At 47.5% G+C, this 19778-nt stretch overlaps 1 protein-coding gene and 1 long non-coding RNA gene across 8 annotated transcripts in view; both read left to right on the forward strand.

Moving 5' to 3' along the window:
- Positions 1–16519, forward strand: part of LOC124193180 — a 79506-nt gene extending 62987 nt beyond the window's left edge. For 6 of the 7 annotated variants that reach the window (XM_046586872.1, XM_046586874.1, XM_046586873.1 and 3 more), the window contains 15 exons: positions 6884–7024; positions 7301–7444; positions 7550–7718; positions 7804–7917; positions 8009–8257; positions 8331–8450; positions 8528–8664; positions 8812–9031; positions 9102–9182; positions 10898–11002; positions 11099–11228; positions 11330–11493; positions 11588–13915; positions 13987–14364; positions 14436–16519. In XM_046586872.1, coding sequence (XP_046442828.1) covers positions 6884–7024; positions 7301–7444; positions 7550–7718; positions 7804–7917; positions 8009–8257; positions 8331–8450; positions 8528–8664; positions 8812–9031; positions 9102–9182; positions 10898–11002; positions 11099–11228; positions 11330–11493; positions 11588–13915; positions 13987–14364; positions 14436–15584 — 5629 coding nt within the window. In that variant the 3' untranslated portion in view covers positions 15585–16519. Of the gene's footprint in view, positions 1–2431; positions 5425–6883; positions 7025–7300; positions 7445–7549; positions 7719–7803; positions 7918–8008; positions 8258–8330; positions 8451–8527; positions 8665–8811; positions 9032–9101; positions 9183–10897; positions 11003–11098; positions 11229–11329; positions 11494–11587; positions 13916–13986; positions 14365–14435 lie in introns of those variants that run through there. The other variant, XM_046586878.1, reaches the window with a different exon arrangement.
- Positions 16520–18514: 1995 nt separating this feature from the next.
- On the forward strand, positions 18515–19255 carry LOC124192226. The gene is made up of 3 exons (XR_006873620.1): positions 18515–18551; positions 18633–18748; positions 18859–19255. It is a non-coding gene; the product is annotated as an uncharacterized LOC124192226 (long non-coding RNA).
- The last annotated feature ends 523 nt before the right edge of the window (positions 19256–19778 follow it).

A 19778-nucleotide genomic window follows, 5' to 3' on the forward strand; every position in this document is an offset into this window, starting at 1 on the left:
CCTAAACTAGAAAAGAAATTACATATCGACCGGTGTGGTATTGTATATCTCTCTCTCTCTCCAGCCCCCATGCTGCCTTTATATATTATATATACATCAGCTTAAAGTCGTCCAAGTGATGAGGAATCCTAGCAAGTAAATCGAATCAAGTTTGCATGATAGGTTGACCATCACATGAAGAGATTCAATTGAATAACGCTCCCCACATCGATCGAAACCTTTTTCTTCGCCTCCTCCCCTTTACGAGTCGGTATTATTACTTTAGCGATCCTGAATTCGGTGATGACCGGACTTGTTTTGTGGTCTTCCCCCCCCCCGCGGACGGACACAAGAACGTCGTCGTCGTCGGCGCGGTCATTATCGATTCATTCGGAGAAAATCATATCCCGCAAGCAGACAGAGAAGCCTCATTCACCTTTCATCAGCTCACGCTGGGGGCTCTGTAGACGTGTAAGCGTTCACGTAATCCGGCCGATGGGGTGGGGTTTTTCTGTCTGCCCACCAACTTGCATTGACTCGCTTCTTATGACATTTCTTTTTCTTGTTTGTGCAAACATCTTTTTTTGGTCTCCCTTTTATATGGGAATATCGTCGGGTTTTGTTGGCTCTGCAGGGTCAGGAGCAAACACTATGTCCGCGCGTCGTTCATTCTTTTTTCTTTCATTCTTTCTTCTTCTTTTCATCTGCCGTTCTTCTTCTTCTATGTGTAAAGGCTCTCTTTATTCACAATTGCGGCTCTTTATGAAGACTCTGTCAAAAGACGTAAAAGAGATTTCCGTTCGCCTCCTCCGCCCACTGATCCAGCAGCAGTAGTCTCCGCGCCCCCCGTGTTGGACGTGTAGTAGATATTTATGGATAAACCTATACAACAGGGGGTGGATGGAGAAAACGATACTTTTTTTTTCTCTTCAAAGGTCTCCTTCCCAACAAAAGAACCCAAAAAGAAAAGAAGAAGAAGAAGAAAAAAAAAGGCGGCTAGCAGATGAATCGTTGAACGAAACGTGAAGCGGTGAGTGCGTGAATAGAATTTTTGATGTCGCTCGGGATCAATCCTTTTATCGGTAGAAATCGAGCCCACAACGCGTTGCTGATCTCTCTGCGAGGTTCTCCGACTACATAGTCTTATTTTAAATATGTATTTCTAGATATCTTTGCGAGCAATAGTATGTGCCACGTCACATGGTGAGGCCCGGAGAAAATAAAAGAAAAGGGAAAAAGGCGGAACACACCCAGAGAGAGATGAAAAATGGAAAAAAGAAAAAGGAGGGAGCGCGCCGGAATTAATATATACACCAAGGAGAGCCCAGGATGTATAGGATTCTCTATTGCTATATAGCCAGCAGGAGCCTGCGGAGCATATGCGACGTGCTTCTACTGGCCAAACAAGCTTGATATTCCTTCTTTCATTCCCGAGAAATCTCTCTCTCTCTCTTCCTGTGCGTCGCCGCTCGCAAGTATAGAAACGCAGAAGCGACGGCCGTCGTCGGTCCGTCCTAGTATGAAAAAGATGGGGTCCGCACTGATGATCGGCTCAAAAGCACGTAGCCACGAGCGAGATGACTATAATAACTCATATATTACTTCTACGAGCGGTGCGCGTCGCCTGCCGCCGCCGCCGCTTTTGAAAAAAAGGTGATCGATAAAGAAGATCATTGGGGTTGGCGATATATACCTGCATACGGCTTTGAGCCTTGTTAAACTCTCCAGACCTGCTTCCTTCTCATGCGTCTAGGACGTGTCACTCTCCCGCGTGCGCGCGCGCGCAACAGCCAGAAAATAAAAACAAAAAACGAATAGGTGCGTATGGTGTGTGTGTGTCTAAATATAACGACGATATCTATGTGTGTGTGTGTAAAGGAGACGTACACATAACATAAGAGAGGCTGTAGAAGTGTTATAAATCTCTTTACGGGCGATTATTTTGTTTCGTTTCCCTTTCTGGCTTATTATTATTCTCGACGGCCCTTGTGAGTCGTCGTCGTCGTCGGATAGCCTTCTTCCCGTCTCGAGCCTTTTTTCTTACTACTCTTCTACTGCATAACCTCTTTCTTTCCTTTTTTTATTTTCGTTAGGTCTTTATTTTATTTGATTTTTTTATGTTCATCTGTCGTCCTTAGTAGACAAACCAAACAAAAAATTTTTAAGAGTTTTCACACACTGGCTGGCAGCTAGCGCGGGCGGAGGGGGCTACTATTCGGTTTGGCGTGTCTGCCGTGTGGATATAAATATAACTCTCTCACTCAGTTACAGACCGAAAAGAGTCGAAAGTGAATCAGGAGAAGAGACTGGAACACACAGCGTTCAACCAGTTGCAGAACGTTGACTCGGTCCTCCCGTATATATACTCCGCGCACCCTTTTATTGCTTTTTTTTTTCCTCCCTCTTCTATTTCCTTTTTTTCTGTTTTGCTCTCCTTCATCCTTCGTTTTCTCGACACTTTTCGGGCGTCGCTGCCGTCGAATCCTCCGCTCCTTCTTGTGACCAGCGCGCCTGGTGTTGCCGATTCAGTCAGTCTTGGTCCTCTGTCGAGTGCGCGCTTTCCTTCGTTTCTCTCTCCCCAAACCCTCCCTGCGTATTCCCTCTTGCGTCACATCATTTTTGGCACTGCCAAGTGCAATCGTCGGGAGATAGAGAGAAAATAAAAAAACACCGAGAGGATAAAACAACAAGAGTTGCAGGCGAAATTCTATTACTACACCACTTGGCTCTCTTTTGATTCTCCGTCTTTTGCGGATGGATCGGACGGCGATCGACTGGCCGCCTGCCGGATCAGCTTTCGAAGCGGATGTTTTGATTTGTGTCGCTGGCCCATCGGCGAGTGTCCTCCATCTCCTTCCAAGTGCTCCGATCCAAAGTTACAAAGTCTGCCGTAACATTGCCCGCTGCCGGGAGATTTGAAAGAGATTTTCACTGTGAAAAAGAGCGGAAAAAAGGCCGACTAACAAGCTCTAGCTAACGAAACTCGTACGCATTCTTGGCGTTCGGTTCCGTGTCTCATTGTCATCGATATTTATTAATCCTCCCGTTTTTCTGGAGTAAAAGAATTGTTCGTTTTTTTGGCTGGGGGTCTATTTGGTTCAGCTCTTATTTTGTTGTTATTCCGTTTGGAAAGAAAAAGAAATTCGGACCCTACTCCATATCCTTTACGGCTTATCAATGACTTGTGAAAGGTTTCGTCTGATGTTTGACTCTTTCCTTCTGTTGAAGCCGTTCGTCGACTCGGTGGCGATGATCGTCTCCCTGCTCCCTCCCGCCCCAGCAATCCCGTATTTCAAAAAGTCTGGATCTATCCAAGCGGAGAGCAACACAGTCTACTAGTTTTTGTCCAACTGATACTGTTCAACAAAAAAAAAAAAAATTGCTTCCGGATTTTAGTTATTTGAAACTTTTTTTCCCTTTTCTTTTTCTTTTTTTTTCATTTTCACGCTTCATCACACCTGTCCCTAGTCACATGACTAACGCGACTGGCCCATCAGTTTAATCCAACTTCAACTTCACGTTGATCGCACTCATTTTCAAACTTTCCATTGCCTTCCTTTTTGTGTTTTTGGATGGGAAACTTGTTATAAGCTAAGCTAGCTAGTCCTAGAGTTCTTGATTCGATTCCCTCACTTGGGTTCAGCCGGCCCCCCTGCGCCCAGCCAACGGTCAACACGCCGCATTACAACAATTGCACGGGCCCCATTGTAATCGTTTATTCCGTCTATAGTCGCTCTCTCCTGGGTGCGCGTTTACTCTCTCTTTCTCTCTCATTCGCTATAGCGTTTTATTTTTGATGCGCTTCTATTATTCGCCGCCGCTGTGGACCGAAAAAAAAAGTTGAATCTCAAGTCAAACGAACCAATAGAGAAATCATAACTGAGAGCCCCCCAGCGTTGGCTGCGTCGCCAAAATAAGTCAAGACAAAAGAAGAAAAAGAAGCCCCTCTCGACGTCATTAGCGTCTAGCGAGCGGAAATCCCTTCAGACTAACCGCACTCTTGTTTTTGTGTTTATTTTGATATTGTTCCAAAAACTGTCCCTTTTGATATTTTTGGGCGACCACCACCTCCTCCTTTCACCTACTCTCTCTCTCTCTCTCTCTGTGTGTGTGTCGCCTCCCTTTCAAGAAGAAAAACGTTTCTCGATCTGTGGTCCGTGTCTTATCTCATTGGCCACCGTCTACCGGGAGCGTGAAAAGCTGAAATAAGAAGAGAGAAGAAACAAGGAGACCCACTCTCTCTCTCTGAAGTAGCGGTCAGAAAAGACGGCCGGGGCCATTCCGAGAGATAGTAGATTTCGGTGTTGGAGTGCACGGCGTTAGTCGCGCCTGCACTTGTCGTCTCTAGAGTCGAGTTCCTTGTGGTTCGGCTCTGTGTGTGTGTGTGTGTGTGTGGACATTGGACGAGCAAGTGGACCGGAACCCAGTGGCCCATACAGCCCAGACAAAAGGCAAAAGGAGGGAAATAGGAAGGAAGGAAGGAATAAGCAAATCCAATCCAATCTTCTCGCTTCCGGCTTGACGTGGCGATTTGTCAAGAGAACCGACCCGTCGTTATCCGCGGCCATCCGCCTTTTTGCGCCCTGGCAACACACAAATACAAAAGAGAAGGTGTGCAAGGATCGAATGGGCAAACGTCTGGAGCCAATAGGACGAGAAGCCCACACGACGGCCCTCCGTAATCGAGGCACGGGCCAAAAGAAATGTCTCCACTTTTATTGCACTTGCTAGTCGGTGCAGACGCCCAGCAGTTTCTTGCGCTTGGCCGTGGCAACAACCAGCAGCAGCCGCCGCAAACCCGAATGTCATCACCGCACGTCGACGGCCGTCGATCCTAACCAGAGAAAAAAGAAAAAAAAGGCATGAAAAATGCCAGTGAGACGCAAGAGTCTTTTGGGCCTATTCGTCACCGTCGTTTATCTGACACGGGACCGTGCGTGACTCGATGAAGTGCCAACAGTAGTGAAACGACGTCGCTCTGGGATATACGAAGCCGCAAAGAATAAACGAGGGAAGGAAGGAAGAAAAAAGAACTTGGTTCCAAATGTGAGAAAAAGAGAAGAGAAATAAACTTCATTTTTTGCTACAGTGCGCTTTTCTGTTCTAGACCGACAGACGGGGAGGATTGAGTACCCAAATCTCATCATCTGCCTCTATAAATAACTGCAACATTTTCTCGTGAATTTTTTTTTTGAAATCAAGTGCGGGAATTATTCTGAAAAAAGAGAAACCGACGAGTGGCGGGAATTTTAAAAATCCCTTTTTCCAAAAAATCTTAACTTTTTTGTTTACCCGGTGGTCTAGCCAACCTACAAACATTGAAAGGGAAAGGCTCAAGTGAAAATCAAATTGAACATTTTAGAGTATAAAAATGGCGGCCAACAGTTTGCGCGTCTTCTTTCAAAGTTTACTGTCGGGACCAACTCAGTCAATTCATCAGAAACGGTAGTCACAACTTCCTGCCTACATCCCTTATTGTCATCCCGTCATTATTAATTACCATCGGGAATCCTGTATATAGCACTTATTAAGAGGCATGTGTAGAGAGAGGGTGGGGGGGGGCAGGTAAATTTCAACCGACTCCCTCTATATGTATTAAATTTAAGTTTATTATTAGTAAATGATGATTTGTTTTTTTGTCTTGTAGCTACTGCTACGTTAGCTGAAATGCCTAACATGTCTATAATTTAGTCACGAATCAATCAGCGAACGTACCGAGCCGTAACGACGACTCCCGAACCCGAGGTGCGTAGTATATATAACAAGCGGGCGGGAACGGCTGCCAACATCGTAAATGTTGAAACAAAAGAAAAAAAGGGGGTCCAAGAAGAAGAAAGAAAGAAAGAAAGAATATAAATAGAGAATATTGTGAGCAGTGCCGCTCTCAATTATTTTTTTTCTTTCGAACGTTGGGTCGGGCTGCTGGCCCTCTCATCCTTCCTATCCAAAAAGGAAAATTAAATTCCACTTCTTTCACGGTCCCATTTCGTCCAATTTGTTGACCTTTTTTTTTACGTAAAGGTTCCGGCAAATGTTGTATCGTTGCTGGCCATTATGTTTCCACGGAGACTGCGAAATAGCCCGACCCTTATTGTATATAACCGGATGAAACTTTTGGCCTTTTTGTTTGTTTGTTTTGCATTTGTCTCATCTCCTTTTCTATTTTGAATTTTGTGTGTGTGTGTGTGTTTCGTATTATTTTGCCTTCAATATCATTTGGGTGATGTTCCATCGTCCACCCGCGTTGGTTTGAAAGTGGAAAAAGAGAACCAGCAAGATATTCGTCGTGCCCGGCCCGGCCCGGCCCGGAGTAGAGAGACTTGACGAGCCGAGCGTCTGGCGCCTCTTTCAACGATTCATAAAACTTCATTACTACGCGCCACTGTTATATTAGGTTGGCAGTATCCCGACGTCTGCCATCATGACCGCTCACACGTGTTGTGGTCGCCTGGGAACCCGTTTATTCTGTCTTACTCGTGTGTCGTTACCACCGCCACGGCTCCGGGAACCTTAAAAGGCCTAGCGGCCACACCACCCCACCCATGTTCTGCTTCATTTCCGTCTTGATTGAGATCAACGGCGTCGACTATGAGTTTATGACAGAACACAGGGAAGCAGCCGAAATTGAATTGTTTAGTTCCCCCCTCCCCCTCCTCTCCTTTTGAGTTATCCGATGTAACGCAACTAATGAGAGAGAGAGGAGGGGGCATCACGTATATAGTCTACTACTATAAATTAGTTAGAGAAATCGGATGGAATTGGATATGAGAAATGGCGGAATGCGCCCCTTGGTTTAACATGTCTCTCTGTCCCGAGACTCTGTGTGTGTGTGTGTGTCTCTTGTCTTTATCTCGGTGACAATTGGAAACTCATTGGTCCTTTTCTTGTTTTCTCGTTTCTATAGTCACATCAATCAGACGTCGTCCTGGCTGCCCCCCATTGACAATTGGAATGGAAGTATCCAGGCCGGTGCCAGCGGAGGCACGTCGCTGCCCTACGGCTGGGAAGCGGCCACCGACCGGGAAGGCAAAGCCTACTTCATCAAGTGAGTAATACGAAAATTGGACAATTGGATCGATAAGTCTCGGATTAGCGCCGCTCGACACGGCGTCTCAGATAGAAATTGCAAATTCAATTATCTTTCAATTGTCTTTCTACTACTGTCCTCTCTCTCTCCCGTCTATGTGTGTGTCCGTTGGCCTATTTTATTCCTTATCCACTTGGCTGATGTCTTTACTGCTGCCCAGCAGTCCTATGTCCATCGATTATTTATACAACGTCATTGTCTATTTTCTTCTTCTTTTTTACCTCGTCCGTCTAGCCACTTGAACAAGACGACGACCTACGAGGATCCGCGCAAGGATTGGGGCGAAGAGCCGCCGCAGCCGCGCGAAGTCGAACTCTCCCGCCATCCGGAACTGGGATTCGGTTTTGTGGCCGGCAGCGAAAAACCAGTCATTGTTAGGTGCGTTTTTTGTTATAGGAAATTTTATTACCGGTGACGGGGGGTAGAAAGAAAACTTTAAAACAAAAAATAACTCGAACGTTGGACTCGAATCGATTCGGTTAGGTTCGTGACGGAAGGCGGGCCGAGCGTGGACAAACTGCTGCCAGGCGATCAAATTTGGAGAATCAACGGGGAGGACGTCAAGAATGCTCCGCGCGATCACGTCATTCAATTGGTCCGCTCCTGTAAAGAGACGGTCCACCTCGCCGTGTGCCAGCCGCCGTTGGACAACGTAAGTTATTCCCTACTCTTGTTTTTATTTCCTGTTGGGAAGATTTTAAAATGTCATTTGCCTTCCGGTGTACATGTGTGTGCAGTCGACGCGCAAATCCGCTTTGCTCAGTGCGGCCAAGAAAGCCAAGCTGAGAAATAATCCATCTCGCGTCCGCTTTGCCGAAGGCGTCGTGATTAACGGCACCACATTGCCGTTGGTAAGTTCCAGTTATCCTATTTTTTTTTTTCATCCCAGTTCCAGCTGTTCCGCTCATTTTCGCTTTTTTTTTAACCCCCCGACTCTTACAGAGCCAATCGCTGAGCCGGGAAGATCCTTGCCCGCCGCTCATGCCCAACGTGATGAAAGTCTACCTGGAGAACGGGCAGACGAAATCGTTCAAGTACGACTCGGCCACCACCGTCTCCGACGTCCTCAACTCGCTCCAGCAGAAGCTCGGCTTCAAATCGATGGACAACTTTTCGCTGTGCGTCGAGCACGTCAAGAGCATCCGCAAAAACAAGTTGACGTTGCTCGATCCGGCCGAATCTCTCGCCTGGGTACGTTTCTGCCTTTTTTTCCGATGAAATAATCAACAAAAAATCAATGGCGATTTCGATTTTATTCCGACAGATTGCGGCCAGGCCTGGCGCTCACAATCTCCGCTGCATGTTGCGAATAGCTTTCCTACCGAAAGACGCATACGACTTGCTAAGGAAAGACACGGGAGGCTTCGAGTACCTCTTCATGCAAGTATGTGACTCATCTTCTCAATCATTTGCCAAGTCGTTTCTTTTTGGCTTATAATAACTCGTTTCCTTTTTTTCTAGTGCTGCAATGACGTCGTTCAGGAGAGGTTCGCTCCCGAGCTCAAGTACGACATCGCCTTGCGAATTGCCGCCCTTCACATGCACCAGCATGCGCTTACCAACAAGATGCAGGGCAAGCTCACCGTGAAGAATATCGAGTGAGTTAATTTAGTTTTTCTTTGATTGGTTATATTCCCATTTGCTAACGGCGAGAGAAAGTAGCCAAAAAGTCCGCTGGGATTATTGGTATTTTGGGGGTCGTCAAGTATAGCTGGATTGATTTTGTTATTTTGTGGCTAATGCAGGCGCGAATACGGGCTGGAACGGTTCGTGCCCACCTCGCTGGTCGAGGCGATGAAGCGCAAGGAGTTGCGCAAATTGCTCTCGCACTTTTTCAAAGTCAATCAACAACTGACGGCGCCCGGGCAGAAGCAGTTGACCGTCCTACAGGCCAAGCTCCACTACCTCAAAATCATTGCCGAACTGCCCAGCTACGGCGCGAAATGTTTTTCCACCAACTTCAAGGTAAAAACAACATTTCATTTGTGTTCATTCATTTTTAAAAATTCATTTTCCCTTGATTTGAATTATTTAGTCGGATTCGAATGTTGAGACTGTGATATTGGTCAGCCCCAAATTCGGCGTTAGTCAAATATCCGGAATGCGGAGCAGTGCGGTAAGTCTTTTATGTCTTTTTTTGTTTCATTTTTGGGCTTTTTTTTCCGGTAATTTGGACTCGGATGGCGTCTAAACGGTCTAGCCGTTCCAGCAGCGAACCCTAACAGATTTGATGAGATTTCTGACGGCTCGGCCTGATTCTTAAGCGCGCCAAGAGAGAAACTCGTAATGTCTTTGAGCGCGTTCTCTTCCGGAATTTTTATCGACATGCCCGTCGAGATGTGGAATGAGTGAAGCGGGAGAAACTGGGCCTAAACACACGGCCGTGTGTCTCTGCGTAAAACAGGCAAAAGGGAGAGAGAGAGAATACTCTGTCCCAAATACTCTGACGGGCGAACGGCGGCCGTCGGAATTTGTTTGTTTAGTTTTCTGTGTGTATGTCTGTGTGTGTAATGTGGGGGTGGCTCGCGACAAGCACATCTTTCATCTCGCAGCTTGACGGATTGGAAAAGGAGAAAGACGACTAGGTCCAGCAGGAGCACGCGCCCAACTTGTGTTCAATGTCTCTGGCGGAAGGGGATTCTCTCTAGCAGTGAAAAATGCATCGCTCCCGATTCCCTGTTCGACAGAGACCCTGTTCGAAGCCTTGTCGGCTTCGATTGCCATCCGATCCGGCCCAGCAGTCGTCCCGCGCTAGGCTTCCCAGAAGGAAGGAATGAAGACAGACGAATGAGGAAGGAACCTCGTGTCGTCTTTTGTAGATTTGTCTCTGCTGCTCCTGCTGCTGCTGCGTCTGCTGTGTGCCGAGGCCAGAGTGGATCGTGATGGATAGTCATTTCTTAATGGACTATTGCAGCCGGGTCTCTGATTGTCAAAGTCGAGGTTGAAGGAGAAAGACAAATGTTCCGGTTAAAAAACAACGTCGACCTTTTTTCTTTTGAGCTTTCCAAAAGTTTTTTCTTGTCTCCCGTTTTCGTGTCATTTCTCTTCTCCAAGCCGAGCGACAGTAGACAGTTGGATATCGCTCTCTCTTCTCTTATGACCATTCCCTTCCACTTTCTTTACGAATTTTTAGGGTTAAATGATTTGTTTTTTACATTTTTGCTCTAAAAAGGCCCTAAATTTTTATGAGTTTGTTTACTTACGTGGCTTTGAAAAGAGAGAACGGAAATTGGTTTTTATTGGCCATCGTTTCACCGACCTTTCTGCCAAACTCAAATTAAATCAACGCGATTCTCGTTTTACTGTTTTGGATTTATTTGACGTATTTAAAGTGGCGCTTATTTCAAAATCACCCGCAATTGTTCTTTTCGTGGTTTAGAACTTTAAATTAAGCAATTTCCCTGCCATCGTTCGACTCGGTCTGTTTTGATTGATTTCCGAGGCGGAAGTCGAATACAAGGATAATCGAATTGAATGATGCCCTTTAACCATCAACATTTCTGAATTATCTCGAGAAGATTTTAGCCGGTATATACAAGTCTTGAGGGCGTTTTGCTGGCAAAGTGATAGGATATCTCACGGAGAAGGATGCATAGAAATATATGAGAAGTATTCCCGGTTTTCTTTTCGCCCGTCTAAATGTTTAGAAACTATGGCGGCCGTGTGTTCCGGTTGTTTTTTTCCTGCTCCCCCCACCCCTTAAAACGATTAGGGTGATGCATGTCAGGAATTTCTGTTTCATTTACCCTGTCCCACTCTCTTAGCTTAAAACGGTTTGGAACGCTGAAAGATGACGCCCCATTTCTTGTTTTGGTGTTCTTTTGTCTGTAGCCTTTGACGCTGTGCAACGTTGAAGACATCACTTCATTGAACGTCCGACGAGAGGATGAACTGACGCAGTACGTTGAAATTCGCCTGAAAGATCCCGATAAGGAGGTACGAAATTATACGCGTCTAAATCAATCAAAACGAACCTAACCTCAATTTATTTTTTCTTTTTTTTTTTTTGGTTTGTTGGGTTTACTTTTAAAGACATTGTTGCTAAGCCTTGAGGAACGTGACGCTGAAGAAATCATTCTAGTTTTGCGGGGCTATCACAAACTAGCCACTGATCGCGTCTTGCCCGTCCATCGAGAAAGGAGTCGCTGGACCCAGGATTCCGGTAGGTTTATTAATGACTCCCCCGCTGCTGAAGTGATTCATTCAATGATGTTCGCTTGATTTATGTGTGTGGTCTTTATTGTCTTTTGTTTTCTCGCCCAGCTCCTCCGTATCACACTCGTCACACGGTCCTCCCTTCTCCGTGGAGCTTTGTGGATCGCACGACCGCTCCTCCCTGTGGCGCTTCCGAACCGGAAGAGAAATTGGTCCGCTACGCTGATCTCTCCGTTCCGCCGCCTTATCACCCACCGCCACAAGGTTTCCAGGTATTTTCGGCTCCGTTTGATTGGGTTCGACCACCCGATGCGCTTCGATGCTCAATGTGTTTTTCTATTTTTTCTATTTTTTCCCGTTTAACAGTTGCCCAGCAACCGCTATCCATCGCACGGCGAGCCTGACGAGGGAGCGATCGGTGAAAGGGAATTTGACGATCCATTCGATCCCACCTTGACCTACGACAGTCCGCGTGATCTCCGCGGAGTGTCGCTAGCTCTGAGTCCGCAGCACGGCAGCAACAAGGTGGACAGCAACATGAACAAGCCATTACCCAACAACAACGTCGAGTCGTCTTCGGCGGCCGGACCGACGGCCACATTCAAGAACCGGTTGCCCGTCTTGTCTTCGGTTTCGTCGAGGGAAATCCCAGCCGCCCGTCGAGTTTCCACTCTGGAGACGGCGGTGCCCAGTCACAAGCTCGGCTTTGACATGCCCAGCGTTGTGTCGATGGAGATTCTGGAGTCGCAGCAGCAGCAAACTGAAATGCTGGTCCAGCAGTTGGCCGACTGCTCGGAGGCCCGCAACGACGCAGTCATCCAACGCGTCTCGGAACTCAAACGCCTGGTGGAAGACGCCGAGCAGTACCTGACGGGCGATCGCAGCAGTCGAGTCTCGGACGTGGAGACGTCCAGCCTCTTGTCGGACATGTCTCAATTGTCTAAAACCGAATCGGACCAGTCGGGTAGCGGCGCCGGTGCCGGGTACGGCCGTCTCCGGCACAGCGACTCGCTTCTCCTTCTGACGCAGGGACAGAAACAACTTTCACTGCCGGACAATTCCACCATTTTGCTGGACGCTGCCGATCACGCGTCCAGCAGCGACACGGATTCAGTCAGCACGACCCCCAACCAGACGCCCACTCACAGTCCGTCTCAGCGACCCAAGTCGGCTGAAGGTCTGAAACATGGCCCGTCGTCCAGGCCGCCTTCGATGCTGAAGCCCAGCGACTCGAGCTTTGGTCTCCACAGTCCGGACGTCATTCCTAGCGTGTCCGGCCACGAAGACAAAGATTTGGAGGGTTTACTTCGACGCCTGCAGGATGATCTTCCGCTGGCCGAAGGATCGCTCATCTACCTCGATCCGGACATTATTGATTTGACCATGATTCCACCACCCATCACGCCCGAAGAGGACGGACTCAAAATGAAATTTCCGGCTACCATCAACGAACCGCCGACTCCTTTCGCTGATCGAGATTCCCTGGAGAACGAGCTGGCCGCCATGAAATCGACGCCGTCCGGCGCCGTCCGTGGACGTCCAACGCCATCTGATCTTGGTGAATTGCAGGACTTGACGGACTTGGCCCAGTGGTCCGATGTAGTCTCGGATTCTTCGTGCCTAAACAGCAGCACGGAGAGGGACTTTCATGACTCGGAAGACACGTTTTCCCTGAGTGGGGTCAGCACCCGCTCCGTCAGCTCACTGGCCAGCTCAGTCCGTGCTGGCTCCACGTCCAGCTTAGCCGTCCAAACTTTGACGGAGAGCAAGAGGCGCTGGATAGCCGACGAGAAGCGCAAACATCTGACGGCCAACCCAGAACTGGACAAGTTTCTATCAACCGTAGCTGTCCCTTTACCGCCCAGCAGCGGCAACAAGTCGTCAACTCAGACCGGATCGGGCGATTTCAGCAGTGAAGATTTATCGGCTTACATCATTCCACCTCCGCCGGCCAATGCCAGCAACACGTCCAACAACGGGCTGGTCATCTTGCAGAAACTCTACGCCGCCCGTGAAGGGATTTTCCAGGTGATGAGGGAGGAAACTCCGCCTGTCGTCAACAGCGGTCCAACACAACAACAACACGGTGGCAAACACTTTGACGAAAAGGATCGGGTCATGGTTGAAATGAAAGTCCGTTTCGAGCAGCGGGAGCCCAACCACGGGGTGTCGGCCAAAATTGGTGAGATGCAGCGCTTGCTGACTTCGTCCAATAACTCGACGTCCGTCACGGAGACGGTCACCGTTGCTACATCCAGTTCCAATGTCGTTTCCACCAAAGGTACCACGCCGGACCTTAGTCCGGCATCCAGCCACTCTTCCGGCTATGGATCGCTCAAGTCGATTGCCGACTGTTCGAATAACCCACCTCCGGAATTGCCCGCTCGTCAGCCAGCTGGGCAGTTTAGTCCGCGCAAGAATGGATTCGTTCACTTCAAAATGCCCGCGCTTAACCCATTGAACGGTGCTCTAAAAGCCCCCGGTTATGGACCCTCGTTCAGATCAGCTTTTATCGATGATGACGACGAGGAAGACGAGGATATTCCTCCACCACCACCGCCGCCAAGGAATCCCATCCCGAGAATGATCATTGCCGCCGCTGCTGCCGCCAATGCTCGACTTCCGGCACCTGGGAAAATCGCGGAAACTGCAGTGGCACCACCTCCAGGTCTCCTCACCAAATCCTCCTCTCAGGTATTTAATTTTGAATGTAAGATCCTTAAATCTATTGAATGAATAACATGACACACTGTCCGAAATTGCAGGGTGATCTCTTGGGGCGTGTTTCGTCGACGACGCTCTCTTCCGGCCGGATGAGCGACCCTCATCGCTTAAGGATGGATGAAATGGGGACCCACGTCACCGGAGTCAAGGGCATGTCGGCCTCGACGGAAAGCATCTCAACAGTTCACAAGAATGGGCAAAGTGGCTCCTCATCGCCTTCCAAGCTGAGCATGGCATCCAGCAGCGACTCTATTGGATCCAACGCCAGTGTGGCCACGGTCAAAAATTCTCCCGGCAGCATCGCTGCAGGTACTTCCAGTATTGTGTCGGCAAAAGAAACAGACAACACGCCTCCATTACCTCCACGCAATAGCCCGACACGAGTGATCATGCCAAAGCTCGCCGTCACACCTCAGACTGTAAGTCTTGTCATCTTTTTTTTTATACACCAATTCGGTAATAATAACATTGTTTCTTTATTGAAATTCAGGAATCGACAATGAAAAGTGCGGTAGCTAATCGAGTAGCGCGTCCAGTGGTAGATTCAAGACCTACACCACCTGTCACTAATACGTCACCCACTCAAAGGCCTCCAGCGCTGCCGTCCCGGCTTCGCAAGCCTGTCCCGGTGACCAGCCCGCAGAAACCATCGCCGCCGTCGATGGCGTCGAATAGCAACGGCCCGATCAATGTCCGCAGTCCGGTGAACAAAGCGGCAGCTCCTCCTCCACCGCCGATCAAGTCAACACCTCCGTCGAGTCCCAATCACTACGCAGTGCCCAGCGTCATGAAAACGGCCAACGAAAGCCCATCCAAACGGTCGGAATATCAGACCCCCGTCGTAGCCCGTGCCCCACGGTCCGCAGTTGCACCTCCCCCGCCATCTAGTAGCAGCAGCCGAATCGGGCAGCCGGGAGCCCCGCTTAGCACTAGCAGCCCCAAGCTCGGAGGCCGGAACAACGCCAGCATTGGCAACAACGTCATTAGTTTAAACATACGAGTGGAGGGGAAAGGTGCACCTGGTCAGGACTTGCAACCGTGGACCAACAACAGTCCCAACCACCGCAAGCCCGGAAGTGGTGTCGCCGTGCCGGAGAGAGACAACGGCTCGCTGGATTCGGGCAGCTTCGAACAAGATTCGTTGGACGGCAGCACGGATTTCGATCTTTCGACTCTCATCTGTCAGTCGGAGCAGGCGGTCACACGAGTCATTTCGCGACTGGCCGTTCCGCTGGCAGCTAAAGCCGAGCAACCGCATCCGCAGGGCGACGAAGATTTGGGTCAAATCGAAGCGGCCCGGGAGAGATTGATTAACGAGTCGCGGCAATTTGTCACGGCCTCGAAAATGTTTGTGAAGAGCGTCACTGATTCACCGCAGACGATGGCCGTCTGTCTCTCGCAATGCGTCGTGCTCATTGAGCGCATGGGCGTGGCCGTCGAGGACGTGTCTCAGCGGGAGCAGAACCGCGATTTGCCTCCGAAAGTCCGCGACGTGGCCCGAGCCTTCCTGCACACGCTCAAGGCGGCGGCGGAAGCGTCCGGACAGGGAGTCAGCGATCCGAGCATGGGCCGTCTGATGGGCAAGGCTACCGCCTTGGCCGGCGTTCTCACCATACTGATGCGATCCTTGCGACCGTGAACGTCGTCATGGCCTTTTGAATTTGCGCCGCTTAAAGAATGCGTAAAGGTAACAATCACGTAACTGTCTCTCACGCCTGTCAATGCACCATCCTATTATGAGTGTCACGGGCTTACCCGGTGAACTATGTCACTCGGATCGGCAGTCATTTGCTGGAGTGTTGCTTGTGTGTAAAGTAAATAGGAAATGGTTCGTTTGTGATGAAATTGTTTAATAACGAAAACCGTCAAGATCCTTTCGGGGAAATCACGAGCTCGAAACTCCCCAAGTGATTTTGGAGAGGGACTGGATTGTGTCATGTATAAGCCTAATTGTTTTGTATTGTATTTGGATATTATCAATTTGATTCCCTGACGCCACACGTGAGTAAATCGTGCGGTTTTGTGTGTCGTTATTGACTCGTTTTGTAACTCGATTTATGCTAGTCGCCAAACGTTTTTCGAATGGACACCCTCCTCGAAGACGGGCAACAAGCAACAGACTTGAGATAAGTTATTTGTTAAGAGTAATCCCAGCAATTTATTTACCCGGCGAATCTTCATTTGTGTTTCAAAACAAATATAGAAATCATTACTCGGCGGTCTGATTTGTTCAATCGCATGTCAAATTCGAGAAGTAAATATTCTTCGTTGAAACGTTGACGAAAAATGAATCGTTCTCTCGAGCTCTGTCAATCACTGCGTAACTATTTACTATTTTCAACATACGAATGTTATCCATATTTGTTAGTTCTGTTCACGTTTTTATCACTTTGTCTTGCATAATATAACAGGAGCAAAAACTGCTGCTTATCACAGTGGAACTGTCAAATTATATATCATTTATAGGAGTTTGAATGATATCACGCTATGCCACTCTTACCTTTTTTCATCAAACTACATTCTGTCCTTCCTTTTCTGTAAAGAAGAGAAAATGTAAATAAACAATGAAACATACCTATTATTTGCATAGTACTGCCTTAAACAAAAAATTGTCGTCAAGTTTATGTTTATAAATATTTTAGTTAATATTTGTTCCAATCGCTAGCTACATTGAGCACATATTTCCCGTATGCGGACCCAACTCGCCAAGTGACAATACTCTTTCGAACTATACTCTTATCGTGATCGAATTCTTCCGGAATAACCTTGGGCCTGCCTTGGGCCCTTGGGTTATAGAGGCGGGAGACAACCCGATCGGCTATTAGATTTATTATCAACATTTTTTTATCGGATCTCTTCGATCTAATTTTTCAAATGCCTTAATGGGCATGTGACATGGCGGCATACCCATGACTTCTGAGTGCTTTATCAGTTTGAAATTTCAATTAGGCGGTTGAGTTGCGTAAATTGGCAACGCCGCTTTAATTTCCACGAAAGTTCGTCTGCTCGCCAAATGCAAATGTCAAAACGGTCAAAACATCAGAATAAAGAATACTATTGTATCTTGTAAATCGTAAGCTCTAAGAGTGTGGTTGTTCGATGATTACTTTACACGCGGTTGCAACAGAGAAGTCAAACCAAGGAATATGTGTGATCTACAAATCGGCAGGCTGTCTAAGTGTTACAAAATTATGTCATCTGCTTTCCAAGACTAAGAGTGTATGTATGTATCAAGCTTCATTACGGGTTCCTTCTGAAAACAACTTCAGCTCAAGGTTTTACAGTAAGTCATTGTAACATAATTCACTCATCAACTGCTCATAAATTAATTCATTAATTAAAAACATTGCTCATTTTCCGTATTTGTAAAAATCCGATCCTTTCCCAAATTTATTCATTCTTTCTGTACTTCTGGTTACTAAATGGATCTCTAACATGGTAACTATTTATCTTGTATCAAGACGAACCTGATTTTTGAGATCTTCGTTAAATTTCCATTCAGTTTTGCATGTCAATAGAAAATAATTCCAAGCCAAAATCACCCTTAATCGAAATTTTTCCTGGACGTTCCTGACCAAATCCAGACTTTTGCTAGAAATAGTCCATTTCAACCCCAATTTTCACCAATTGAATTTTTTGTCATAAAATTTCCCACGTGCCGGCTGTTTTACTCGGTAGAATTTGATGTACGTTATGTTTGACAATTTTGAGATTATGTGTCGTCACTCTATGTACGTCTATGTACGCTAGAACTAGAAGGTGATCGTCCTACTCGTCATTGTTGTCAGGCTTGTTTTAAGTATTTCTTAAAATTTTAATGTTTTTATTAATTTCCTTAAAAGCAAGCTGTAAATGTCAGCGATTGAAGACCAGAGAGTAAATTCCTTTGTTTAATCTTGGTGTAATTTAACGTAAAATCTTAAGGTGTGGTTTCATGTGATTGAATTTTCATTGTTTACCCTTAGACTCTGTGAAATCTCTTACATCTTGACAAATTTAAGTGACTGCTTAATTCTACTTTACTCCGTTCACATGGTTCGTAGGCCTAGTGAAAGAACAGAAAGTTACTGACGACGAAAGTCCAGCCATCAACTGCATTCTTCCGAGTCGCATTAATCAGTGAATGTTTCGTTTTTTTTTACATGGAGTTTCATATCAATTCAACTATTTGTTCTCTATGTGCACTCTTACGTTACTTTATAATGTCTTAAGATGAATTTAGGTATATTTTCAACATGTTTGAACTGATGCAGTGTTTATTCATTATTTTTCAATTACCATTGTAGAGTTAAACCTGCAGACGGGCCGGCCAGTTTGCATGTCCTTCACGCTTGAAGGTCACGGTGAACATTACGTGTAAAACTGTCAATGCGGTGGTGTAGAGGTTGGGTGAGAAAGGTACGTGTTTCATCATTATTAAGCAGGTATAGTAGCCGCAAGGCTCAGCCATTTGGTATTCATTTTGATATTTGTTGTTGTAGACCCATCCCCAGCAACGCCAACCTAAAGAAGGAAAGGCCAGTTTTCATTTCTTTCATAGCTCGAAGGTCACGGAGATCATAACGTAATACGTATCATGCGACGGCGGAGAGGTTGGGTGAGAAAGGTACGTGTTTCATCATTATCAAACAGGTACAATATCCGCAAGGCTTAAGAGGTGAGGGTGATAAAAAAATCGTATATAAAGGAGAGAGAAAAGGCCAGAGACATCAGTCGAGTGAGGATCTCCGACACGGAAACATCTGCTGCGCACTATCTGTCACCTTCTGCCTTCTTCACCGTATTGCCAGTTCGCATCCATGGGTAAATATTCTGTCTTTACATGGCGTTTTCTATTAATGTCAGTTATTTTCTGTTTGTTAAAATGCGAATTATTATTGAATATTATTGTTTGAATTTGTATTACTGTCTAGTTAATGGGTGTTGTATCGTTGTTTGGTGGGTCGACCACTGGTGTACCGATGTCTTCTTGGTATGGCGGATACCAAGCCGCAGACCAGTTATTGCACCAAGGTCTACAAGTACTACACTACTAAGGCACCGGAGTTTTATACCACAATTTCCGCTGCCCCGAGCCACTACACTGACGTCCTGAAGTATTACTCTGCCCCGAGTTACTACACCACCAAGGCGACGGAGTATGACTATGCATGCTGCCCCATCCTACTACATCGAGGCTCCCAAGTATTACTGTGTTCTGAGCTACTTATTGCGCCGATTTTCCTAAATACTACTCTGTTCCCAGCTGCTACACCGAGGCTCCCGCTGATTACTCCACCGAGGCTCCCGCTGATTACTCCACCGAGGCTCCCGCTGATTACTCCACCGAGGCTCCCGCTGATTACTCCACCGAGGCTCCCGCTGATTACTCCACCGAGGCTCCCGCTGATTACTCCACCGAGGCTCCCGCTGATTACTCCACCGAGGCTCCCGCTGATTACTCTACCGAGGCTCCCGCTGATTACTCTACCGAGGCTCCCGCTGATTACTCTACCGAGGCTCCCGCTGATTACTCTACCGAGGCTCCCGCTGATTACTCTACCGAGGCTCCCGCTGATTACTCCACCGAGGCTCCCGCTGATTACTCCACCGAGGCTCCCGCTGATTACTCCACCGAGGCTCCCGCTGATTACTCCACCGAGGCTCCCGCTGATTACTCCACCGAGGCTCCCGCTGATTACTCCACCGAGGCTCCCGCTGATTACTCCACCGAGGCTCCCGCTGATTACTCCACCGAGGCTCCCGCTGATTACTCCACCGAGGCTCCCGCTGATTACTCCACCGAGGCTCCCGCTGATTACTCCACCGAGGCTCCCGCTGATTACTCCACCGA

The sequence above is a fragment of the Daphnia pulex genome, chromosome 4 (assembly GCF_021134715.1).
Source record: "Daphnia pulex isolate KAP4 chromosome 4, ASM2113471v1".
Classification (NCBI taxonomy): domain Eukaryota; kingdom Metazoa; phylum Arthropoda; class Branchiopoda; order Diplostraca; family Daphniidae; genus Daphnia; species Daphnia pulex.